Here is a 21,841-nt window from a genome sequence, read left to right on the forward strand (position 1 = left end):
TCAAATTAAAAATAAATGAAAAAAATTAGTCTGAGAGTCTTGTTTTCATATTTGCATTCAGTAGTACCATAGGCTGTGAGTGTTGATATTTCTTTAAGGTTTTACTTCATCTGTGTGTTTTACCTCTTCAGCCAGAATAACCCTTAGGCTGGAATAGGGATGTTTTTACTTTCCATGAGCATTTTGTAAAACTTAGCTTCTCAATTTTTCTCCTTTGCTGTAGTATTATGCATTATTGATCAGCACTGGTGATCCTGCTCCTTCACAAAACTAAGGAAGATATTTCTCTGACATCCCAGAGTTTGTGATCTAAACTGAGTATACAGATGATACATTTGCTAAAGAAATGTTTTTGGAAAAACTGGAAGGTGAAAATGAAGTATACTGGGTTCTGTGGGCATTAATCTCTTAACCTTTCACAAATATTTTATTTGTAGAGGTTTTGCTTTTGCATCCTGATACAGATGCACACATTTTTGTTCAGAAAGAAATCTGTGAGACAGCCTTTCACATGTTGGTTTAGAGCCCAGTGACATCTAGGGACTTGAATGCTCTGTCTAAGTGGTCCTGTTAAACTTTTCCAAGTTCAGCCACCATTTCTGTCTAGCTTCAGATAGAGTATAACAATCTAATTGTACTGCATTAAATTTTGTTGAAATAGGAAGTTGTGTGAGTCATCCGAAGCTGAAGTTAAGAAACAATCAGAAAAAATTAGAAGCATTCATTGCTCACATAAAAAAAATTAACTGGAGCAGCACTTTAAAAGCCACCCTCCTGACTCTCTACTAGATAAAGAGAAAATATTTCTCTAAATTGTTTATTTAGAGAAAATAGAATGCTGGATGACCATTAGTTTCTTGGGTAGCACTTCAGTTCCTGCAAAAGTAATGAAAAATTAGGTTTCAGCTTAGGTTTTGGTATTTAAGTGGTGTTATATAGTTTGGGCTCAGAAATGAGCTGATCTGGGATTGCTCCCATAGGGCTGAGAGACTCCCTGTGACTGATGAAGAGTAAACTGAAGTGCTGATGCTCTGGGAAGGCCAGGGGGTATTGGAAATGGTCTGTCAGGCTCAGAGTTTGTTTTTCAGTATGTTCTACTCTTCCTAATATTTCAAAGGTTGCCAGGCAGGGTGAGCCAGGATTTCAGCCAATATCCAAGCCTCACACAGCCCTTTGATTCATTGCCAGCCTATTGTTCCACTTGGAAAAGTGAAGGAATCAACCAGTTCAGTGACACATCAGCAGCAAGGCTTTGGCATGAGATGCTTTATAACCATTTGCCATGTTCTGTGTAGAGCTTAGTAATTACATTAATTCTGTTTTTCCCAATTTTAAGTGTTTAGGTAAGGCAGAATAGTGTCAGCAGGAGCTTCATCACTGTCCCTTTCAGCAGGACTCACATGTGCTCCTCTCTCACTTTCTGCTGCTGACAAATGAAACCAACCTGCAGAGGTGACATGAGTAAATACTTCAGCCACGACTCAATTTCTGCTGTTCCTGTCATACATGATTTTGCTCTGATCACTGGGTAGCACATCTCAGCATAATGCTGGTTCTGTCTCTATTCCCTCTTAGTTCAGTTTCTAAGGATGATATATGTGCATTTTTCCATTAAAAATGAAATATTTTTAATGTTAAAACTGAATCATGGATATATTTATGGTTGACTAAATATACACAGTGACTCTCATTTTTGTTATTAAAGCTTTACTGATTTTTATAACTAAGCTATACCTAAATTATTTTTGAGTTCCTAAAATAAATGTCTGTTTCCAGTGCAGGATAAATTTCTTTATATTAGTTCATTGAAATGGTAACAGCGGCTGGTGAAGCCATAATATTTTATCCAATGATGCCTGTGTCACATTTCATGCCAATTACTATATCTTAAGAGATTCAGTTATATGAAATTTTATCTACAACCAGCTTGTGCTCTCTGGCTTTTAAATTCAGTATTACTGAGCAGAATTCTAGGTTTTTGCATCAGACAATGTGCCTTTCAGTGGCTAAAATATTTCTAAAAGGGATGGGGAAGAAATCCCTTAACAGAATGAAAAATATTTCAGATACGGTTTCTGGATGATGTCCAGTTTCTACATTAAAAATGCTTTCCAGCACCAGACGAAGCCTGAATCATAACGACTCATTTAATGCCATGTGCTCTGCGAAAAGAAAATGAGATCAGTGGTTAAATGAAATGCCCACAGATCCTGGGCATGGTGCACCGTGATCAATAAAGATGATAATGCAGAGATGTGGGAGGACACTAAACTGGGCTGTTATTTAAGATTTATTTTGTCTTCCTGAATCTTTCAGAGTGCTCTATGGAAACAAGATCACGGAGATTCCCCAGGGCCTTTTTGATGATCTTGTGTCTCTGCAGCTGCTGTGAGTATGATCCCTTCCTCTTCCTTATTTTACTGACTAGCTAGATTTACTGCTCTTTCAGCTCCTGACATTAATAGAACCACCTTTTCCACTGAAAACTCGCTGGGATGTGCTAGTCTGTTGTTTCTGTGTCAGGCAAGAGGGAGGCAAGGGCTGAAAAAAATAAAAAAGGAAGGTGTCAACAGTTTTATAGCACAGTGTGTATAATGGATAATAGACACAGAGGATTTAAGTGTGGGGAGGAAATGAGAGACTCGGTCCAAGAAAGGAAATTTGGTCACCGGCTGATGCGTGGGTGGGGATGCCATCTGATTGCTTTTACACATTTAGCACTTGTGGTTGAATGTCTGGATCCTTGAGGGCTTCTGTGCAGCAAGAACCTGCTGGGGGAAGTGAAAGGGCAATGTGAGAGGTCTGATTGCTACAACTCGTGCTCAGTTCCACTTTCTTATTATGTCAAATGGGGCTTGGTTGAAAGAGAAATGATTTCACAATATATTGTTATTTAAGTATTTAATTCCACGTGTGATTTAACTTGCAGTCATGATCAGGGTAAGATGTATATATATGTATATGTATATTCAGTATGAATTAATGTAGCAGAAAAAATTCCCTAAGCCAAATGTGAAATCGCAAATTTTACTCACTCTTATCTACATGATCACATTGGGAACCAGGAACTCCTTCAAAGGGAAGGGAATCATCAGCCAGGCAGTAGAGGGAGCAGCAGGGAAGTGAGTTTCATCTGTATTCCTAATGTTCTAGTTACCATCATGGATGATGCACTCAGAAAATAAAGGTGATATATCATAAATGAGTCAGTTCTGGTTTATGTCACATACAGCACTCTGCCCCAAACAGTAAATCATATTTAATATAGAATATGAAGTAGCCTTTAGATGTGTTAGTTTGAGCCTTTCTGATAATCCTGATGCAGTCAGCAATGAATATCCCAAAGTTTGTCATTGCCATTGTATGTGTCACTCAGCCTGTGCAGTAAGAGAAATTTTGGGGATGGTTTGCCAGGTGTGAGGACAATAATAAGGAAAGTGCAGAGGAGCTGGAACTCATCCCATTTTGACTTCTGAGAAAAAAAACTGTATTTTAAAAAATCTGAGATTTATGACAGTTCTCCCATCCCAAATATTTTATGGTTACAACTTTGAAGTGATACTCTTCAAGACTTGTTCTGTCTAATCCAGGACACTTTACGGGTAGGATCTTTCCCAGCTGGAAAAAAAAATAAAATAGAAAAATCATTGAACACATGGATCACAGTCCTATAAAAATATGGGTCTAGAACTTTTGCATAAGGCATGAAGCAATTTTCAACACCTTTCTAGTATAGTCCTGGAGTGCATGTAGAGCAGGCCTTCAGTGAAGAGCATATTTTAAGACAAGATATAATTGTTTTTAGTCAGAATTAGCTCAAGTGGTGCACTGTTGTTAAGAAGGCAAAATCTACATGCCAGAGAACCATTGAAAGGTGTTGAGCTTCAACTATTTAAACATTCTCAAGCTGAGAAGATCTAAGTAGGTTGACCCATTTTGGGATTCCCAAAATGCTGTGACCCTGGAGCCTTCCAGGGTCTTCTTGACCATGTTTGTATCTAAAGTATCTTTTTGTCAAGGAGAGCACTGAATGATCATGCTTTTAATGCAAACAAATGTCTGCACTCTTTTGGGTTGTGGCTTTGAAGCAGCTGTTCTGGGATTGCTTGTAGTGTTTTAATGGCTACTGAAAAAAAAATAAATGGTCTTAGACCTGCTGTTGAACAATTGGAAGAGTGCCCTATGATTAGATCTAATTTAGTGTTCAGTGGGCACTAGATTGGATTTCTTCTTATTAGTCTGGAGACACACTGATAAGAACACTGTGATTAAGGTATCATGGTAGCCTGTCTGATTTCCTGAGCTGGAGCAGGAGCAGTTCTGAAAATGTACTGGCTTTATGATAAACCAGGACACAATGAGAAAAAGGGAGTCCTGGTGGGTCCTGTACAATTTAGAAGAAAAAACTATTATTTAGAAAAAAAAGATATTATTTAAAAGGAAAAAGTAATTGCTGTGAAATTGCAGAACAGATAATACTGTTGTTAATTGTTTTGGATAGAACTCATCAGAGTTTCTCAGACATGTAATTATTCTTCTGTGTAAATATACTGTCACAATACAGCCAGAATTACTGCACTTTTATTCTGGCTGAACTGTTCTGTGTAAGGACCTAACAACACCTTCAGACAGTGCCCCTGGAGTCAGGAGGCCAGGGCTGGGTAAAGGGCTCTCAGCTCAGGCATGGCCACATTTTCAACTGCCCTGCTGGACTTTGGTGTAGGGGAAATGAATTCAGAGCTAGTTTTAGACCACCTGGCTGGCATCAGCATTCTGTATTTCTGCCCTATAAGACAGAGGTGGTAAGCTGCTATTATATTAAATTTGGCAAGAAAATAACTAGGCATAGCTAGATAAAAAGGGTTTGGGGTTTTTTTGTTGAGGGATTAGGGTGGGGTTTTGTTGGGCTTTTTTTAAACTCTATGGGTTTAATTCAAAATGTTGCTTCTGAAGTTTTCATTATAATTAACTATCTTAAGTAGTTAACATTGCCCACAATAATAATGGCAATTGGATTTCTGTTACATCGCTGATTTCACAATCTTATGTGTTTCTTAAATATGCAGTGGTAACCAACAGAGCAGCAAAAATCATTCTTCAAGTCCAAGTTCATATCTGTTCTGTGGACCAGAAGCTTTTCTTGGACCCCATAGTTTTTCTTATCCTGTTGGAAGTTGCCAGGGGAGAGGATGATAGAAAGTTCTGTTGCCACTGTTCCCCATCCTCGTACATTCCTCTTTTCAGCAGGTTGGAAAAAGTGTCTTCTGAGAACTTTAGGTCAATTTGAGTTTGAGAGAGCTATGTTGTTTTTCAGAAAGGGATAACTGGAACCTGATTTTCAGGTGTTTGGGGTTTTTTTATACAGTGAGCAGAAACTTTTATTTTCTTGGGGGAGCAATGCGTCCAAGCTGTGAAATAGTGTTTGATTAATTATCATTGTTTGTGTTTCTTGCATTTGAATACTGAAAGAATAGCAAAGGCTTCAGCTGAAGGTGGAAGTTTTCAAGCAAGCATTAGCTGTGCACAGTTGGAACTCCAGTCCAAGAGGCCTTCAGCTGACCTTGGGCTGTGTAGAAATTGGCAGACATTTAAATGCCCTGCTGACCTGTCCCTCCGTTTCCCTGGGATGTGCACAGGCTCTTTCAGGAGCCCTTGGCTTGCCAAGGTTCTGCCAGTCACTGGGCAGGGGTGACACCGTGCAGAGCTGTCCCTCTGGGCAGCCCTGGGTAAGAGAGACCCAACAGCAGCTCCACTCACTCAGCCATGGGCACTGAGTTTGTGAGCCAGCATTTGTCACAGCTAAGTAATGCACTTCCCTCTCTGCAGCCCTATTCAAACAGACATTCTGGGAGCCTTTTTATGACAGCTGTATGCTGTGCACTGCGCAGGGCTCTGCTTCCTGCAGCAAGGAGGTATCATAAAATCTCTGCTGTTTAAAGAGGCTGTATAGCAGAGTAAGACGAGGGATGAAGTCTCATTTTTCAAATGTCTGGCAAGTATCAGTTTTCAATAAATACTTTTCCTCGAGGAAATTTACTTTGCATAGTTACTAATCATACAAGTGCTCAGGCCTGTTGATCCTAAATCTTCTGCTTGTGATCCCCATGTTTTACTGAGCAAGAAGAAATCCCCAAAGTGGACTCTGTTTTGATGTTGCTAAACATAGATCTACTCCTGGGGTACATATATATTTAAATCAGAGGCTTGTTGTGTTCCTCTTTCACAAATGAAGCCAAAAGCTTACAGCCTTCTCCTCCTTCACCTAATATCTGATCATCAGGGAAAACTCAGCCCTGTAGTTGGAAAGGACCAGTAATCATATTGGTGCCTAGAGTTTGACATATTGACAGATAAAGTGATGTCAAAAGTGGTGACAAATTATCACTCATCTAACCTGGGTTAAAATTTGAACTAGATATAATATTTACAACTTCAGCTGACTTTAAAATAGGCTTACATGAAGTGACAAGTCATGTGTGTACTGTCAGAAACTGCTGTCATCAGTCTTCTCAAAATTCAACCAGTCAAGTTTTGGGTTGAGTGATTCTTACTTCTTTTGACTTGCTCTTTATGCTGGTTTTCCTGGAATGAATAAGGAGATACTTGGTACCCCCAGCTCTTCTCTGGTGAGGTTGCTTGGAAAGTATCTCCATGGCAAATTTTCCAAGTACAAAGTTCTTGTGTTGGTTTGTAACTCCAGATTGAATCCCAGTACTGAAGAGCTTAAAACAGGATCTAGCAATTATTTATTGTGTACTTTTAGGGCTTGATAGAATCTCAAAGAACATGCTGTGATGCACAAACTGGTACAGAGTATTTGAAAACAACAGAATGTACATCAGCTCCAATATTTGGCATTGTATACATTGCACTGTTGTATACATAAATATATTAACCAGCTATGTAAACAGTGCATAAATGTCAGAGTAAAGAAAGTACTGTTTTCCATTTACAAGTCATTAATAGCACTGTAGTCTCTTCTCTTCCCCACAGTGATCTGGGCTCTAAGTGATGTATAAAATCTTCTTGTTCTGTGGACTTCTTAATTTTTCTCATGGAAAATAGACAACAGGCAGTAAAAAAGGAGACCCTCTGACTATATGTAAGGCAAAAACATTTTCAAAATGATGTCAGGTAGTTGGAGTAGGCTGCCCAGAAAGCTGTGCATCCTTCAAGCTTTTAAGAACCATTCTGAATAAAGCTCTAAGCAACCCAGTCTGACCTTGTAGCTCATCCTGTTTTGGCAGCCAAACAGGACAAGAAACCACTGGAGCTTCCTGCAATTCTGAATTATCCTGTGATCTGGTGATCTGCATTAAGTGTGCATGAATGGGTCATGCTTTGAGTGAGGTGCAGAGCAGATGACCTGGAGATCCTTTGCAACCTGTGTCATTTTTGGGTTCTGTGAACCTAACTTCTTAGCAAAATTACATACAAGCTTTTCTCCTGATTACTCAAGATATTTCTGGCTACAGCATAGAGACTATGCAACCCTCGTCCTCCTAGTCCAGGGCAGAATGCTCTCTGCACAGACCTGTTTAATTGCTTTAGAATTGCTTTCCAGCCATTTGCCTCAAGCTTTTTTCCTTCAGATTTCTGCATTTAGGTTGCTATTGTGGTAATGTTACTAACTCAATAGCCACTGTTAAAGTGAGGGAGCAGCATCTGCCAGACTCAGAAACACAATTACAGTTGAGCACTAATGAAAGGCTGCAGCAGCATCTGCCTTTGCCGTGTTGCTCATGCAGCCTGGCTGCATGCAGCTTCCCAAAACAACTGCTCATTCCTGCGTCAGTGTGTCATCCAGCAGCCCCTCTGACGCCACTGCTCCAAGCTGGGCTCTCCTGGCAGAAACCTCCTTGTTACAACACACAAATCTGACTCTCATAGCCCTCAAAGTTGTGGAAATGTGTTTATTCCATTGTGCATCTGAATTATCATGTGGTTATCTAGAATCAGCTGTGATCTTATCTGCAGGCACGAGTTAGTGTTGAATTTTAAATAGCAGAAGTCTGGGTGCTGTGACAACACATGTTTATAATTCTCCAGGTAATAACAGAAGTGCCATAGGATTGTTTTGTGGGTGGTGTTCAACTGGAGTTGCAGACTTTTGGATCAGAAAAAGGAATTTCTGAAATCTCTTCATAAAATCCCACCAAAACAGGGCTGTCAGACTGTGCTCTGTACTTCCTTCTTGACTCATTATCAGCTTTCGACTTTTCCATTTTAATTTACTGTGAATAAATTTGTCATCACCATCATCCAGTTTCCTGAACATGGAGAAACACTTGAAGTTGGTTAAGCAATCACGATGATGATTTCATGCTGGTTATTATCAACTGAAGCACTGACAGACTCTTCAGTGGTCAGTCATCACATTAGAAAATGTAAATTTTAGTAGATGTTTAAATATCTCGACACAGTGAGAGACAATCAAAATGCTCCCTGGCAGTCCAGGCCATCTTAAAACGTTCCTGAAACCTAATATAATTATTTTGCCAATAACTGAGCAGGGGCACACACAATTCTGTCATTAGGTGTTGCTTGTCACTGACTGCTGGGATGACCAAGTGCTTGACTAGATATTGCAGTATTGACACTTCAGCTGTTCTCCCATGATAAATTGCGTTAAATCAAAGATGACATTTGATTCCCTATAAATTTCAAGAGAAATTCTGAAAAATACATGCTAGATTTTTTTTTTTTCCTTCATGTAACAGGTATTGTATATCCTAAGGAAAGCTTTCTGCTGAGAATTCTTTCCTTGCTGCCTTCTAGTGCCTCTGAATGTAGGTGAAGCCTTCAACGATTGATATTCTATAAAGGTCATGTCTGTTCGATTTGTGTTCTGCTGTTCCCAGGGCAAAACTGTTACCCAGTTCTCCTCTTTCCTACAATCTCCTATGCCTCTTACATCTCTTTTTTCTGGTGAGTTCTCATTTTCCCCAGTGGAGTCTGGCATGTGGGATGTGCCAGCCAGTTCATGGGATGCCAAACATTTTCATTCTCATCGCCTTGTCGTTGCTGTCAAAACACAAAGCTGGTGAAAAAGGAAGAGAAGCTTTTCGGTGCCTCAGTGCAGCTTTTCTCACTTACGCTTTCCTGTAGGCTCACTGATGTATTTAGGATGATTCCTGCTCTATCCTGGAGCACCAGAGACCAGCCTTCAGCCCCAGCACATGTAAGGTTGCCAGGCTGCTGTTGATTCTCCAGGTTCTGTGGTTATTTCCTGATAGTTTGATGACTTGACTTGGCTGAGATAAAAATGCAAACATGGCTAAGGGTAAAAGCCATATAAACATTCCCATTTGCTCTCAAAAAACAATTTTTTCAATCATTTTGGGTTTGGAGTTCAGAATGTTATTTAAATGTTAATCACTTGAAGCTGTGCTTGGGCATATAATTCAATTATGGGACCATCTTAATTATGCAGATGGTGCTTATGAGCAGCTGATACAATTACAGAGCCAATTCAGTGCACATTCATTTCAAGGGCTTAGCTGAAACAAGTTATTATTTCAATGTGTGTGGACAAATCCACTTTCTCAGGAAATGGGTTCATGGAATTCTAACAGTGCTCTGCTCAGCTCATTGCTTGCAGTGGTGTGCAGACCACAAGGTTTTTAGCCATTCTGGATTCTGTGGTGGTCCAAGGCTTGTGAGAGGTTTCTTCATGTTTTTTACATATCCAGAGGGATGAAAATAGAGACTTGAGTTAATAATCCGTCATCCCTCTGGGTAGCAGGTGGTTTTCTTTCTTCTTGAATATTTAACCTCCTTTTGAGTGGTGCCCCACATCTGGAGGCTGTGTGTAAATCTCATCCAATCAAGCTGATAACAAAACAGGAGAATTAGTGGAATTTACTTTCACCATGAATTGGTGCAAAAATGAATACCATGTAACTCCTGCTAAAATAAGACTCGTTTTTAATGTTGTTCCTGCCTTTGGTTTAAGTCCAATAAAAGGAACCCTTAGTGTGTTTTATGGCCTGGTTCAGTGTTTAAGAAAGATCAGTGTTTCTGCTTCCTGGAATAGGCTTTTCTCATCTTCCTTTGTGTTTAAAAAAAACCTCTTGTAACCACTTGCAACTCCATGTGAGGCCAGCCTTGTATATCTAATTAATTATTAGATGCCATTAGGGGAGCTGGGATAGTGAAAAAAAATTAAGTAAAGAACTGGAATTTATAGAGGGGAATATTCATAGCAGATATTTTAAAATAACTGAGAGTTTTGAAAGGAATATGAGCCTTAATGTTTCTGGCCAAAAGTCATCCTCTAACTCACAGTAAGCAGGTGGAAAAAATTTTTAGGGATGATGTGCTCTGCTTCCTCAGTTTTTCACTTCTTCCCCGTTTCTCAGTGATTCTGATCAGAAATAAGTCATTAATGTATCTCAGCATCCACCCATATGGGCACTCCTGTATTACTGTTAGCAGACTATCTGTGGTATGCAGAATAGGAGTTGTCACCTCAGAAAAGCTGTGTAGGACATGAATTTCCACTTCTAAACAGTCTGCACAAGCACTTTCCTGTTTCAAAGTACTCTGATGCTTAAAGGAGAGCTTGTGCCTCTGTATTTGTGTCTGTAGAGAGGATCAGTTGCTCTCATTTTTGGTGTTTGGCTCTAAATAAATGCCACAGATTATATCATGAACATGATCACCATGAACAGAGTCATTGACAATCCATGCCAGGAAACCTCGTCACATTGTAAATTCTATTTTCCAGCGTTGGGCTTAGTCATGTTTTGTTGAAACTAATGGGAGAATGGATCTGAATGCAGTGTACTCACTGCAGTTGCAGGTCAGTTTTGTTCAGAGGGTTTATTCAGTGGGAGGATCAGTGATGGTTAGACTCCATGCCCAGTGTTTGCAGAGGAGAGAACAGCATCTCCCCAAAGCAGCTCTGCTTTGTGTGCTTCTGAAGCAGCACAATCTTTTCTACCCACATGTAGAAATACAAATGTAGTTCAGTTGTAAATTCTCTTATTGCTGAGATTGTTTTCATTTTTGCTTTATGCTTTGTTACAAGTACTGCTTGCAACATAAACCATTACTATAATACTGGAAAAAAATCTGCATCTAACAAAATAAATTGAAGTCCATGCTTGTTTTGAGTTTTCTTCCTCTGCAGCTCAGCTACCAAGCCTCTGTCATGGGACAGGAGCAGCCAACCCCAGCTGATGTGCATTCCCTGAAATCAGGGAGGGATCAGTGCTAAAGGACAGGGCAGGTAGAAACCAAAGGATTTGTAATGGCTAAGAGCTATATCTAGGGATATTGGTCAAAATTCAGTACCTGGTTCTGCCTTCCAACACCTTGTTAACCTGTTCTTTATGGATAAGATACTCAACAAGCTGGAAAGAGAAATGCATGATGTGTGAGATCCGAGAGAGGATGGAGACTGCTTTGGTTTGGCCATACAAATGGCTGCAAGGAGAGAGCAGGAAGAGATGACATTTGCTGTTGGAGCAAAGGAGGAGGAGCTGTTTCTGTAGCCTAATGGGAAAATTACCCTTTTACTTTCGGGTGAGCCAGCAGGAGTGTGGATTAGGTGTCAGAGAAATACAGATTCCAGAGGGGTCATACTAGTGCTGCTTATGACTTCATAAAATTGTTTTAGCTATTAGTTCATGCAGAAATGTAACCTCATTTATCCATCACTGCCTTCTATGGGATTTTGTCTTAACTAATGTCAAACTTCATTTTCCACAATATGGGAAAGAGGAAATTTGGGTAAATCAATACTGACTTTTCTGTCAGCTGGAAAGGCGAGTTCTCCTTTGGAGCGCTCTCATTCCAAAGCATTCCTGTTCTCCTGAGGGTCTCTGTGCTGCCCAAGGATGCCTCCATCTCCTCTGCCAAAACAGCAGTAGGAGCAGAGAACTGTAGTGAGTGTGTGATGTTCCAAAGGTTTTAGGAATGTTAAGGCAGAGGAAGTATCTTCTGAATCACTTTTTGTAGAAAAGAAAAGAAAAGCATCATGTGCAGCTAGCAAGCTTCTGTTTCTTCCTGCTGGGCTGACTTCTCGTCTCTGGTGGTTTATGTGCAGTTTGTTGTGCTCTTGGAGGTGTCTTTAAGATGATGCATTTGCTTGCTGAAGAATAGAGGATATATTTTCCTTTTTGCCTATAAATATATTTGTTTTCTGATTTCATATTGGTGTGCTGCCTCAGAGAGAGCTACAGTGATGCAATATTTAGTCCTTTAAATTCATTGACAAGGGAAGAATTTTGTGCTCGAGACAACTGAGTTAACAACATATATTGTTTGCAATTTACCAATTCTTTTCACACTGGCAGTACTCAAAAGATGTGGATTTTGGCTTTGTTAAGAAGAATAGGTAATTTCCTGCCTACTTCCCTTCTAAGTGCAGGACACCACCTATGCAGATGCCAGCAACAAATTAAGTGTTCTCATGTTTGATTGTCTCAGCAGGAGATCCAGCTTGTTGTTGAGTTTGTGTACACTTGTGATGTGGGGCAGAACTCAGGCTGGATGATCTAAGAAAACTTCCACATGTACTGTCCAAGATTTTCTAGCTGAACTGATTAGTTCCACCAGCTGCTTGCTGTGTAGTTGTAAAATATATATTTTTTTTAAAAATAGTATTTAAATTGCCTTTGTGCTGCTTCTTCACAACTGCACAGGACTCTGGTGTGACTGGAATTCACGGAATTGTAGGACAGTAGAGGCTGGGAGGGACCCTGAGTGATCACTTGAGAATAGACTGGAGAACCCTTGCTTCAAGCAGAGCCACCTTATCAGGTCAGAGCAGGCTGTTCGTGGCTTTACTTGGTGTCATCTTTAAAACCTCCAAGGACAGGGAGGTTTTAAAGGACAGCTCCTCTGGCAGTCTGGACCCCTGCCTGGCTGTCCCTGGGTGTGAACTGAGTTTGCCTTTCAGTAAGTTTTAGACCTTACATTTCTCCATTTTTGTCTCCCAGGAGAAACACGTCTTTTTAATCTTCCGTGATCAAATTAACTCTGCACTGCTTATCAAAAGATTTCAAACTCCCAGGATTTCAGTTAGACTTAAGACAGATGCTGGTAGAGAAAATTGAAAAATAAGGGTTTTTCTCACTGTGGGCTGTGTGTGTGAGTGTATGCATGGAGTAGCAAGGTGGGGAGTAAGTTTTATTCCTGTGTGTATTAAGCTGAAGCTTCCTTTAATATTTGCATAGAATTTTGAGCAAACTGGGAGAGGGCTAGGCATACAAACCCCCCCAGCTTGTAAGTATTTTAGGGTGGCTAGCACTGTTATATGTCTGTATATTCCCCAGCTACGAGAGTATTCATATTGTCCGTGGGTTTTTTACCTTTTAAATATAAGAGACAAATGAAGACTTCTACGTGTGGTTTGCCTTTGATGGCTAGGTTAATATTTTTTTTTCAGATTTAACCCCAAAGTCCAGTCTATCTTTATTTGATTACTACAAGATTAATGAATTCTAACCCTTTTGTCTGTTTTCAGGCTTCTCAATGCCAACAAGATCAACTGCCTGAGGGTAAACACGTTCCAAGGTCTGCATAATCTCAAACTGTTATCTCTTTATGACAACAAGCTGCAGACCATCAGCAAGGGGCTCTTTGCACCTCTGCGATCGATCCAGACTCTGTGAGTATGCAGGCAGATCATAACTGACAGCTCTCTCGTGCTCCTCCAAAGATGTTGCCTGGCTTTGCATCTGACATTAAGACAATTTGGAAGAGACATCAGTGTAGCAGCTCCTCCTTTCCTTGCTGAAGGAAAAGGAGCAAGGAAAAGAAGTGTTGCATCAGTTCAGCAAGGGCAGCTATCGACACAGCCTGCCCTTAGTGACAGAAATGTCAGAATTGTGTGAAGCTCAGGCTGTTTGTTGGGGAGATAATGTGTGCAGTTGACTCTGTGTAAGATATGAACAGCAGATTCTATTAGAATCATTGTTTTTAATGAGCCACTGAGTCGGCATCTCTCCTGTCTGGGTCTGAGTCCTGCTGTGCAGTTCGTGACTTCTGTAACCACATTTCAGCTGACATTCCACTTAAGGGGAATGATATGTTGTATTATTTAATCCATTAAGAAAATCCACTAAACATCTTCTGAGAGTCTTTGAATTTGGAGTCATTAGAATAGGCATCAGAAGCAAAAATACGGAAATGATTCAATATTTTGTAGAAGAAGGTCTCATCCTAAAGCTGTGAGTAATAAGATAATAAGGTAAATAGTACTCCTTCAGAGCTAGAGTTGGCAGCCTGATATTCCACTATTGAAATATGTCTGGGTGTGTATGTATATACATACTGCAGTCTATACACACACACTGTAGTACTGCAATTTTTGTGTGCAAATGCACACATATATTTTCATGCTGGAAATTCATTGACTGAATTAGTTGTATAAATGTTTTAAATCACATACAAATGAACTGATAGGAGCGACTTCTTGCAGCAGAGTTTCTGCCACCTCCTCAGGCAGCCACAAACACAACCTGAATTTCCAACAGGATGCATTGCTGTAAAGCATTAAGGCATTGGAATAATGATGTACAACACCCCCCAGTCCTGCCCCCCAGCTCTGCCATACTTTCTGCTGCTGCAGCTTGCTGTGTGTGTAAACACATAAACAGGGGGCACAGAGAGGGTTCATTTACAGAGGTATATAACATTTGTCAGGTAAAACAACAGGCTTTTTTGGTGTTTATAGCCCTAAGGGATAAACCCCTTGGTTTCCATAGGGTTTTGCTGGTGTTCCAGCTGCCCCTTACTTGTTACTTCACACCATGACACTTTGTCATAAAAAGTTTTGATTCATTCTCCCATTTTTAATACTCCAAGTGATTGCCATCTTCTGTGTTTTTTCTAGAGCTGCAAAACCAGTCCCAAATCCTGTCTCTATGTGGTTCTTTGAGCCTTTTATAGCAGGAATGGCTCTACTGCAGCAGGAATCTTGAGCTTCTTCAGGCCCTTTTTGCTCTGTGTGCTTTCCTTTCCCAGTCCTGGACAGCCATTGCCCTGTTGTATTTTACACTTATTTTGTAAAGTGACAGTTCATAAATATAACTGCAAACAAAAGTTTCTACAAGTGGAAAACAGTAACAGAATGGAGTTCTTGTGAGGCTATAATTTTATATCTCTGTCCAAACCAAATTGAAACATCTGTCTTTTCCTGACCTGTCTTTGCAGTTATTGCAGAGCTCTGTCCTGCTCCCTTGGAGGTCAGAGGGACTGATGCAAGTTAGCTGAGCTGAGATTAGACCCTGGCTCTGGGAAAGACCTGGCAAACTCTCCTGATACAGTGCTCAGCTTTGTCAAACACAATGAATCAGAACAGCAGCAGAGAAATGCTGTTTCTCTCTAAGATGCACCAGCAGATTTCTGTTACCAAAGTCTGAATACCCAGTTAAAATCAATGCTATAATACCTATTTCCAATTCCACAGGAAACAAGGTGTGCAAATTTTGGTGAAGGATGGAGTGAAGTTGTGCCTTGCATAAGCATTTCAGTCTTGAAAGTAAAACTTTTTAATTCAGGAGAAAATACTTATAAAAGAAGTAGTACTACACGATGAGTATATGCAAATATTAATTTCACTCTTGTGAAAAGACTTCTGGATCACTTCTGCCTTTGCCCAAAGATGCGAGGTGCTTTACTAATTTACATTTTGATCCCTAGGATATTGAGCTTGCTGATAACATTTCTTTTAAACCAGGATACCAAATGATCTCCAGGTAAGGTGCATTTCTCTCAAAAGGCAGCATGTCAAGCTCTCAGGAGAAAATATGGGACTTCTGTGTGCTTTAAAGGGCACTTTGCTGTCTTAATTTTTGTTTCCCCTGTGCGAGGACCAGACTCAACAAGCTGCAAAATGCGAGAGCTCGCAGACTTCTCCCTTCTCATGCAGCTCTGTGTGGCTCCCCCAGGCCCGGGGTGGCATTTTTTGGGAGCCAATTCAATCCCTGCACTCCCCAGGCTCAGCCTCGGTGCAAAACCCCTCCGGAGCACCGTGCCACAGGTCAGCCGCGATTAACCACCCCGTCCTTCCCGCAGCCATCTAGCTCAGAACCCATTTGTGTGCGACTGCCATCTGAAGTGGCTGGCTGATTACCTGCAGGATAACCCCATCGAGACGAGCGGCGCGCGCTGCAGCAATCCCCGTCGCCTTGCCAACAAGCGCATCAGCCAGATCAAGAGCAAGAAGTTCCGCTGCTCAGGTAATTCGGTTAGCCAGCCTGCTCTGCGCGCTCGGCTCGGCGATGAGCAGCTCCAGAGAGCCTGCTAATCCAATCTGCGGGACAGGGTTTGCCGTAATGGATGGGAGGGAGCAGCCTGGGTAATTAAATTGGGGAAATTCGGTTAGTTCGACAGAAAGCCAATTACCTTATGGATTAAAAAAAGAGGAAAAAAAAAAAGAGATAAGGAAAAAACAAGGCAGTCTGTAGCTGTCTTGTCTTAAAAACAAAGAAAAGGAAAAAAAGAAAAGCTCTGTCATTTAATTGTAAAGAATTACTAAATTGTGAAATATTTAAGAAAAACAATGACAATATATGTGAGTCCATGTGGGAAATGTTATATTTTTACAGTGTGGAATGTGGCTGGGTTGTCATTTGTATTCAGGCAGAGCTCTTACTGACCTGATGAGAGCTGAGCTCGAGTTTAGTTCCCAGACCTAAAAGGCTGAGAATGAGACATTTTTATAAAACTGGCAATGGGCATTTCTGACCTGGGATGGGAGTGAAGCTGGGGTGAGGGAATGCCATCAATTCACATGCTGTCATACACTGATTTTCTTTATATCCACAAGTAACACACACTAACTCAAGTAAAACTGCCATCAAAGTTGGTAAGATTTTTGGTTCCAGCAAGCTTTGACTTAAAATGTGCATAATAATTTAGGCAAATGTTTTGTGTCGTGAACGAGATGGAAAAATATTTCCACCGGAAAATAACCTCCAAAGTAACATAAACAGCTTTTTCTCAACCCTATCTGCTCTTTATTTATGGTTCAGCTATAGTAAAACGACATTTCTTGCCTTACACAGCACAACTAAGCAAATGACTGCTTCTTTATATGTTTTTTTTTTCCTATTGGTTATACTGGTTATATCTATTTGGGATTGCTGCATCTTTGTGTACTGTAAAGACAGGCAGGTTTCAGTAAGCAGATCTATTAGTGTGTACTGAGGGGAAAAATGACTGTTATTGATGGAGTACCTTGCAGTGTTTTCTATGAAAATTACTATGATTTTTCTCTTTTTCCTCTGAAAAGAAACATGATTAATTGTGTTCCTGGTGGTAAAAGATTAATGGCTCTAGATGGGGAGGCAGCATGAAGCTGAGTGGCAGCAGCCCAAAACAAGCCATTGTGCTTTGTGCATCTCTGCGAGCAACATGCCGAGCTAAACCTTCCCTTTGTGGGGAAAAGAAAATAAAGATAACTTCAATTGCAGTCAGCTTCTCTTGGGCAGGCTTGTTAAGGTCTTCAATCCCTTGTGACTCAAGCCACAAAATTTATAATCAGACCTGAAATGATGACATGTTTTATGTTGGTTTCTGGATTGTGTCCGTCATAATAACGAGATAATTAGCCAGCAATATTCATATTTAAAGAAACTGGAAATGAAAATGCATAAATAAAGTTTAGAAAGGAGACTGCAGAAACAGATCAGTATAAACCTGTACCCAATTTGCCATTGTTATTTTCTCCTGCTTTTATTAATAGGCCAGAGGAATTAATGTTATGTGTGTGCATGCATGCTTTGAACAATGGCACAGGCGACTGGAGGAGGCAAACACCATCTGATACCATTTAGGAGAGGTCATAGCTGAGAAGAGCTACAGTGCAGAGCACAGTACCTGGTGATGCTGAGAATAATATCTTGTGTGAGCTCTTATCTTGGGGGTCCTTTCCTTGAGGCATTGGGCTGTTTTTCCCTGGGTCTCCTGCTCTGCATCTTTATCAAAACCACATGGAGAAGGCATAAACCTGACTTATGAAGGAGGAGAGCAGGGATTGTACAGCTTCAGAACAAAGATTTCAGCTGGATGAAAACTAATGCTGTTCAAAAGCTCAATAGAGAAGAGATCCTTGCCTGTAGAGTTTCCAGATGGTGATGAAATACATTGAACTCGACTCCCTGTCTGCTCACATGAGACAGGGAACATCTAATGGTTTAGAAAATCTTAGTTTGTAAATCAATCCAGGGAACAGACGTCCTTGGCACCTGTTCTGCTCAACTTGTCCCTTTGAATCATGGCTGCTTCAGGCTTGGCATTTAGCAGGAATTTTTCATGTTTTCATTCTGAGGAATATGTTTCATGCCAGGATCTAACACAGCATGTCTCTGTGCAGAGATATCCATGAGATACGAATCTTCATTTAGGATATTGGACAGTGCTTTGTGTCATCCAGGGATGACACAATCCCACTGGGAAGGCAAGGCTTAGTAACTTGCCAGTGTCCTTGCTGTCTTTGGGATTCTCTCTCTCTAGTTTTTACATCTTCTGCTCAATGTGTGAGAAAAAAAAATTCGTTTTAAATTATTTTATAAATGTGTATTTCTTTCTCAAAGGGTTCTTTTTTCAGGATCCTGGTATTTTTGTGTAGGTTGTGTAATACATTTGGTCCATTTCAATGGTCAGAAAGTTCTTTTTAAGGGGAAAACAAAGAATACGAGGGATTGGTTGAGGAAGAAATGTGAGGGATTTTATCCTTGCAGTCTTTGCCCTTTGGGAAGAGAGGAGGATGCACAGGAGATGTGAGCTCTGTGGGAGCAGAGGTACTCAGGCAGTGTCAGGATTACACCCAGCAGCAGTTAAGCCTAGGTGAGCTTAATACTTTGACATCAGGGAGAGTTTTAAAGTCATAAAATTCTGAGGTTGTCCTGAATTGATCTGTGTGTTTCCCACATTCCTTTTGACAAGGGCATGTAGTGATAGGACAAGGAGGAATGGCTTTCAACTGCAAGGTGGTTGGTTTAGATTAGCTATTGGGGAGAATTCTTCCCTGTGAGGGTGCTGAGTCCCTGGCACAGATTGCCCAGAGAAGCTGTGGCTGCCCCTGGATCCCTGGCAATGTCCAAGGCCAGGTTGGACAGGGCTTGGAGCAAGCTGGGATAGTGGAAGGTGTCCCTGCCATGGCAGGGAGTGGAATGGGATGAGCTTTAAGGTCCCTTCCAGCCCAAACCATTCTGTGATTCTGTGATCATAAAGGGGACTGTCAGAAAGGAACTGTTGTGAGAAAAAAAAATGTGACTGTTCAGTAAATTAAGGGAAGAAAGGGAAGTGTTTTTTCTATAAGGATAGGAGAGAGGAGTGGTTAGCAGAAACAGGGGAGAGAAGCTGAGATATTTGAAGTTTCATCAGTCTGAAGTGGCAGAGGAGCATCAAGAAGGTGATGTCAAGAGGACACAAAAGCAGATGGGCTAAATAGAACTGTATTTGGTAATTAAATGAAACTGTGAAGACAGATCTACAAAACTTCATTCTGCACACTGTTTCCTTCAGTTTTCCTTCCAGGTCCCCACCATCCTGTCAGATAGCATCTAGCCAGAAGTACTTGCTTTCTTTTTTTCAATTGATCAGTTTTTTCAATTGAAGCACTTTCCCCAGATGCTATTTCCTCCCAGAGCCTAATGACTCAAGCTTTTACTGATAACAATGGAGCAACATCTGCAAAGGTTATGAGTGGCCATAGGAAGGAGCTTCTGTGCAACAGGTAGATAATGTACATAATTCTTTTTAAAAGGAGAATTGGAAGCATTATAGCATGAAATGAAGGAACAGCAGGGAACAGGACATGTTTTTGCCCAGGGCTGTGAGACAGGCAATGCTTTTGAATATACCATCAAATATGTTTAAACATCAGATTGCAACAGATACTATTTCCCGTGATTTTCTGCTTTCCACTTAATGCAATGCACCACAATAACAACAAATCTCCCCCTTGCTCAACTGTCTCCCCACAGCTATCAAATCTGAGAGAGACTTTCTCTTGAAAGACAAATCAGAAGAATAGGTTGTGACTAATTCTCTCTGTTTAGAAAAGGGAAATACTGTCATTTTCAGTGGCAGCAGTGAAATTCTGATGATAATTTTCTTTTTGGCTACATCTGCCCACTCTGACCACCCAAGGATCCAATGGTGCTTGGCAGCCTTAGGTCACTGGAGACTCCCGTTCTTAGTACGAGTAAGGGGAAAAAAGATCAACACAAATACCCTGCCCAGAAGCATTTGATTAACTTCACTACACAGCAGTTTTGTTTTCTAAGGCAGCACTGGGCTTTAGGAGTAAGGGAAATGAATCTGTGAGCAGATTGTGTTGTCTCTGTGGTAGCTTATTGTCACTTCAAGACTTGGCAGGTTCCTTGATTGCTGTGTGACACTATGTATGAAATAGCTTTTGGAAAGAATTGCCCTTGCATTCAGCTGTATATCTATTTCTCCCTGTGATATGTTTGCATTTTTCAGTATATTGTGCATTTCAAAAGCGATGAAAGTTCCACCTGCTGTACTGACACAAACTATCTCTGATAATGATCAAAGCAATGTGTTTCTACAAACATCACATCACAAAAGCTTTTTATCTTCTAATTCTTAGAAATAAGGCTTTTATAAAGAAGATTGCTGTTTGAAATACTATGAAGTGAACCTGCCTTCTTGCTTGCTCCTGCATACTTTGTGTCTAACTGCCTTTAATTAGTTACTGCAGTTCCAGACAGTGCTGTACAATCAAGAGGACAAGGGAGAACAGGAGGAGGAAAATGAACCATCTGCCAGCATTATTCTCTCCTTTTTGGACACTAATACTTGTTAACCCAACCCAAAACAAAGTCAGCCTTTGTGGTACGTTTGGGTTCAAAACGGGCATATTTAGGTTTAGTTTAATTTCTCTCATTTTATCCCAATTATTAGATGGTAATGTAGCTGCTTTTTGTTCATTCATAATTTTTAAGGCATTTGATAAAACCTCTTCTTACTAATTGCAGCTTTTCTCCTAATTCTTTATGTGTCTTTTCCAGTCTCTGTCTTCATGCACACTCTCCTTCCCTGGGTAACCTGTCTGCTTTGGAACAGAGTTGCTGTTTCTTGTAATCACCTGAAATTTCCTTCTCTCTTCTCTGCATTGCTGCACCCTTAGAAGCACAGAACTGCCATGGATGGAGTCAGGGGAGCACAGGATTTTTGTCCCTTCCCTGTGGCAGTTCACACATTTCATGTCCCTTGGACTCCCTGGGTTATCTCCTTCTCCTCTCCTAGGGATGGGTAAACACTATTTAAGGTTTTTGAGCTCTCAAATAGAAAGCTGCAATGTGTTGCTATACCTCAGCCAGTGTTTAAAATCATGAAAGGTAGGTGAATTTAACCCAGATCTTACATAATTTATCAGACTGAAACACTCTCCAGTTGTTCCTGTAATTTGCCGATCACTCTGATGACAGCTTTGCGTAATCCTTTCATTTTTAATAAGCAAATAGTAATTTACAGCCCATGCATTCATTCTCCTGCCCTTAGCATTTTCAGTTTGATGGAGAGCACAGGCATCCACCTGCTGGTCTCCTGGTAGCTGAGCTGCAGGGACACATCTGGGGATGTGATGCTGCTGTCCTTGGTGTGTGGCTCTCCTGAGCAGGCACCAAGCCCTGAGCCCTGTGGGTTTGTCCTGCCCAGGTGCTCCACACCTGCCCCTGGCAGTGGGCAATCTCATCTGAGGCCAAACTCCAGCACTTTCCTCACCACAGCTTTTGCCCTGGCATGAGGGAAAGGGACAGGAAACACTGCATTGATTGGTAGGATTTGATAAACTGCATTCAGATTTCTGTCTGCATTTTGGTTTATTTTTGTTTTGGGGGTATTTTGTGTG

At 40.8% G+C, this 21,841-nt stretch overlaps 1 protein-coding gene across 2 annotated transcripts in view; it reads left to right on the top strand.

The window, feature by feature from the left end:
* The window catches only part of SLIT3 (slit guidance ligand 3), a 457,068-nt gene that overhangs the window by 319,362 nt on the left and 115,865 nt on the right, over positions 1-21,841 (top strand). For both annotated transcript variants that reach the window (XM_085073420.1, XM_085073421.1), the window contains 3 exons: positions 2,317-2,388; positions 13,475-13,618; positions 16,030-16,193. In XM_085073420.1, the coding sequence (XP_084929546.1) occupies positions 2,317-2,388; positions 13,475-13,618; positions 16,030-16,193 (380 nt within the window). The remainder of the gene's footprint in view (positions 1-2,316; positions 2,389-13,474; positions 13,619-16,029; positions 16,194-21,841) is intronic.

The sequence above is a fragment of the Lichenostomus cassidix genome, chromosome 13, assembly GCF_008360975.1.
Source record: "Lichenostomus cassidix isolate B80296 chromosome 13, HeHo_3.0, whole genome shotgun sequence".
Taxonomy (NCBI): domain Eukaryota; kingdom Metazoa; phylum Chordata; class Aves; order Passeriformes; family Meliphagidae; genus Lichenostomus; species Lichenostomus cassidix.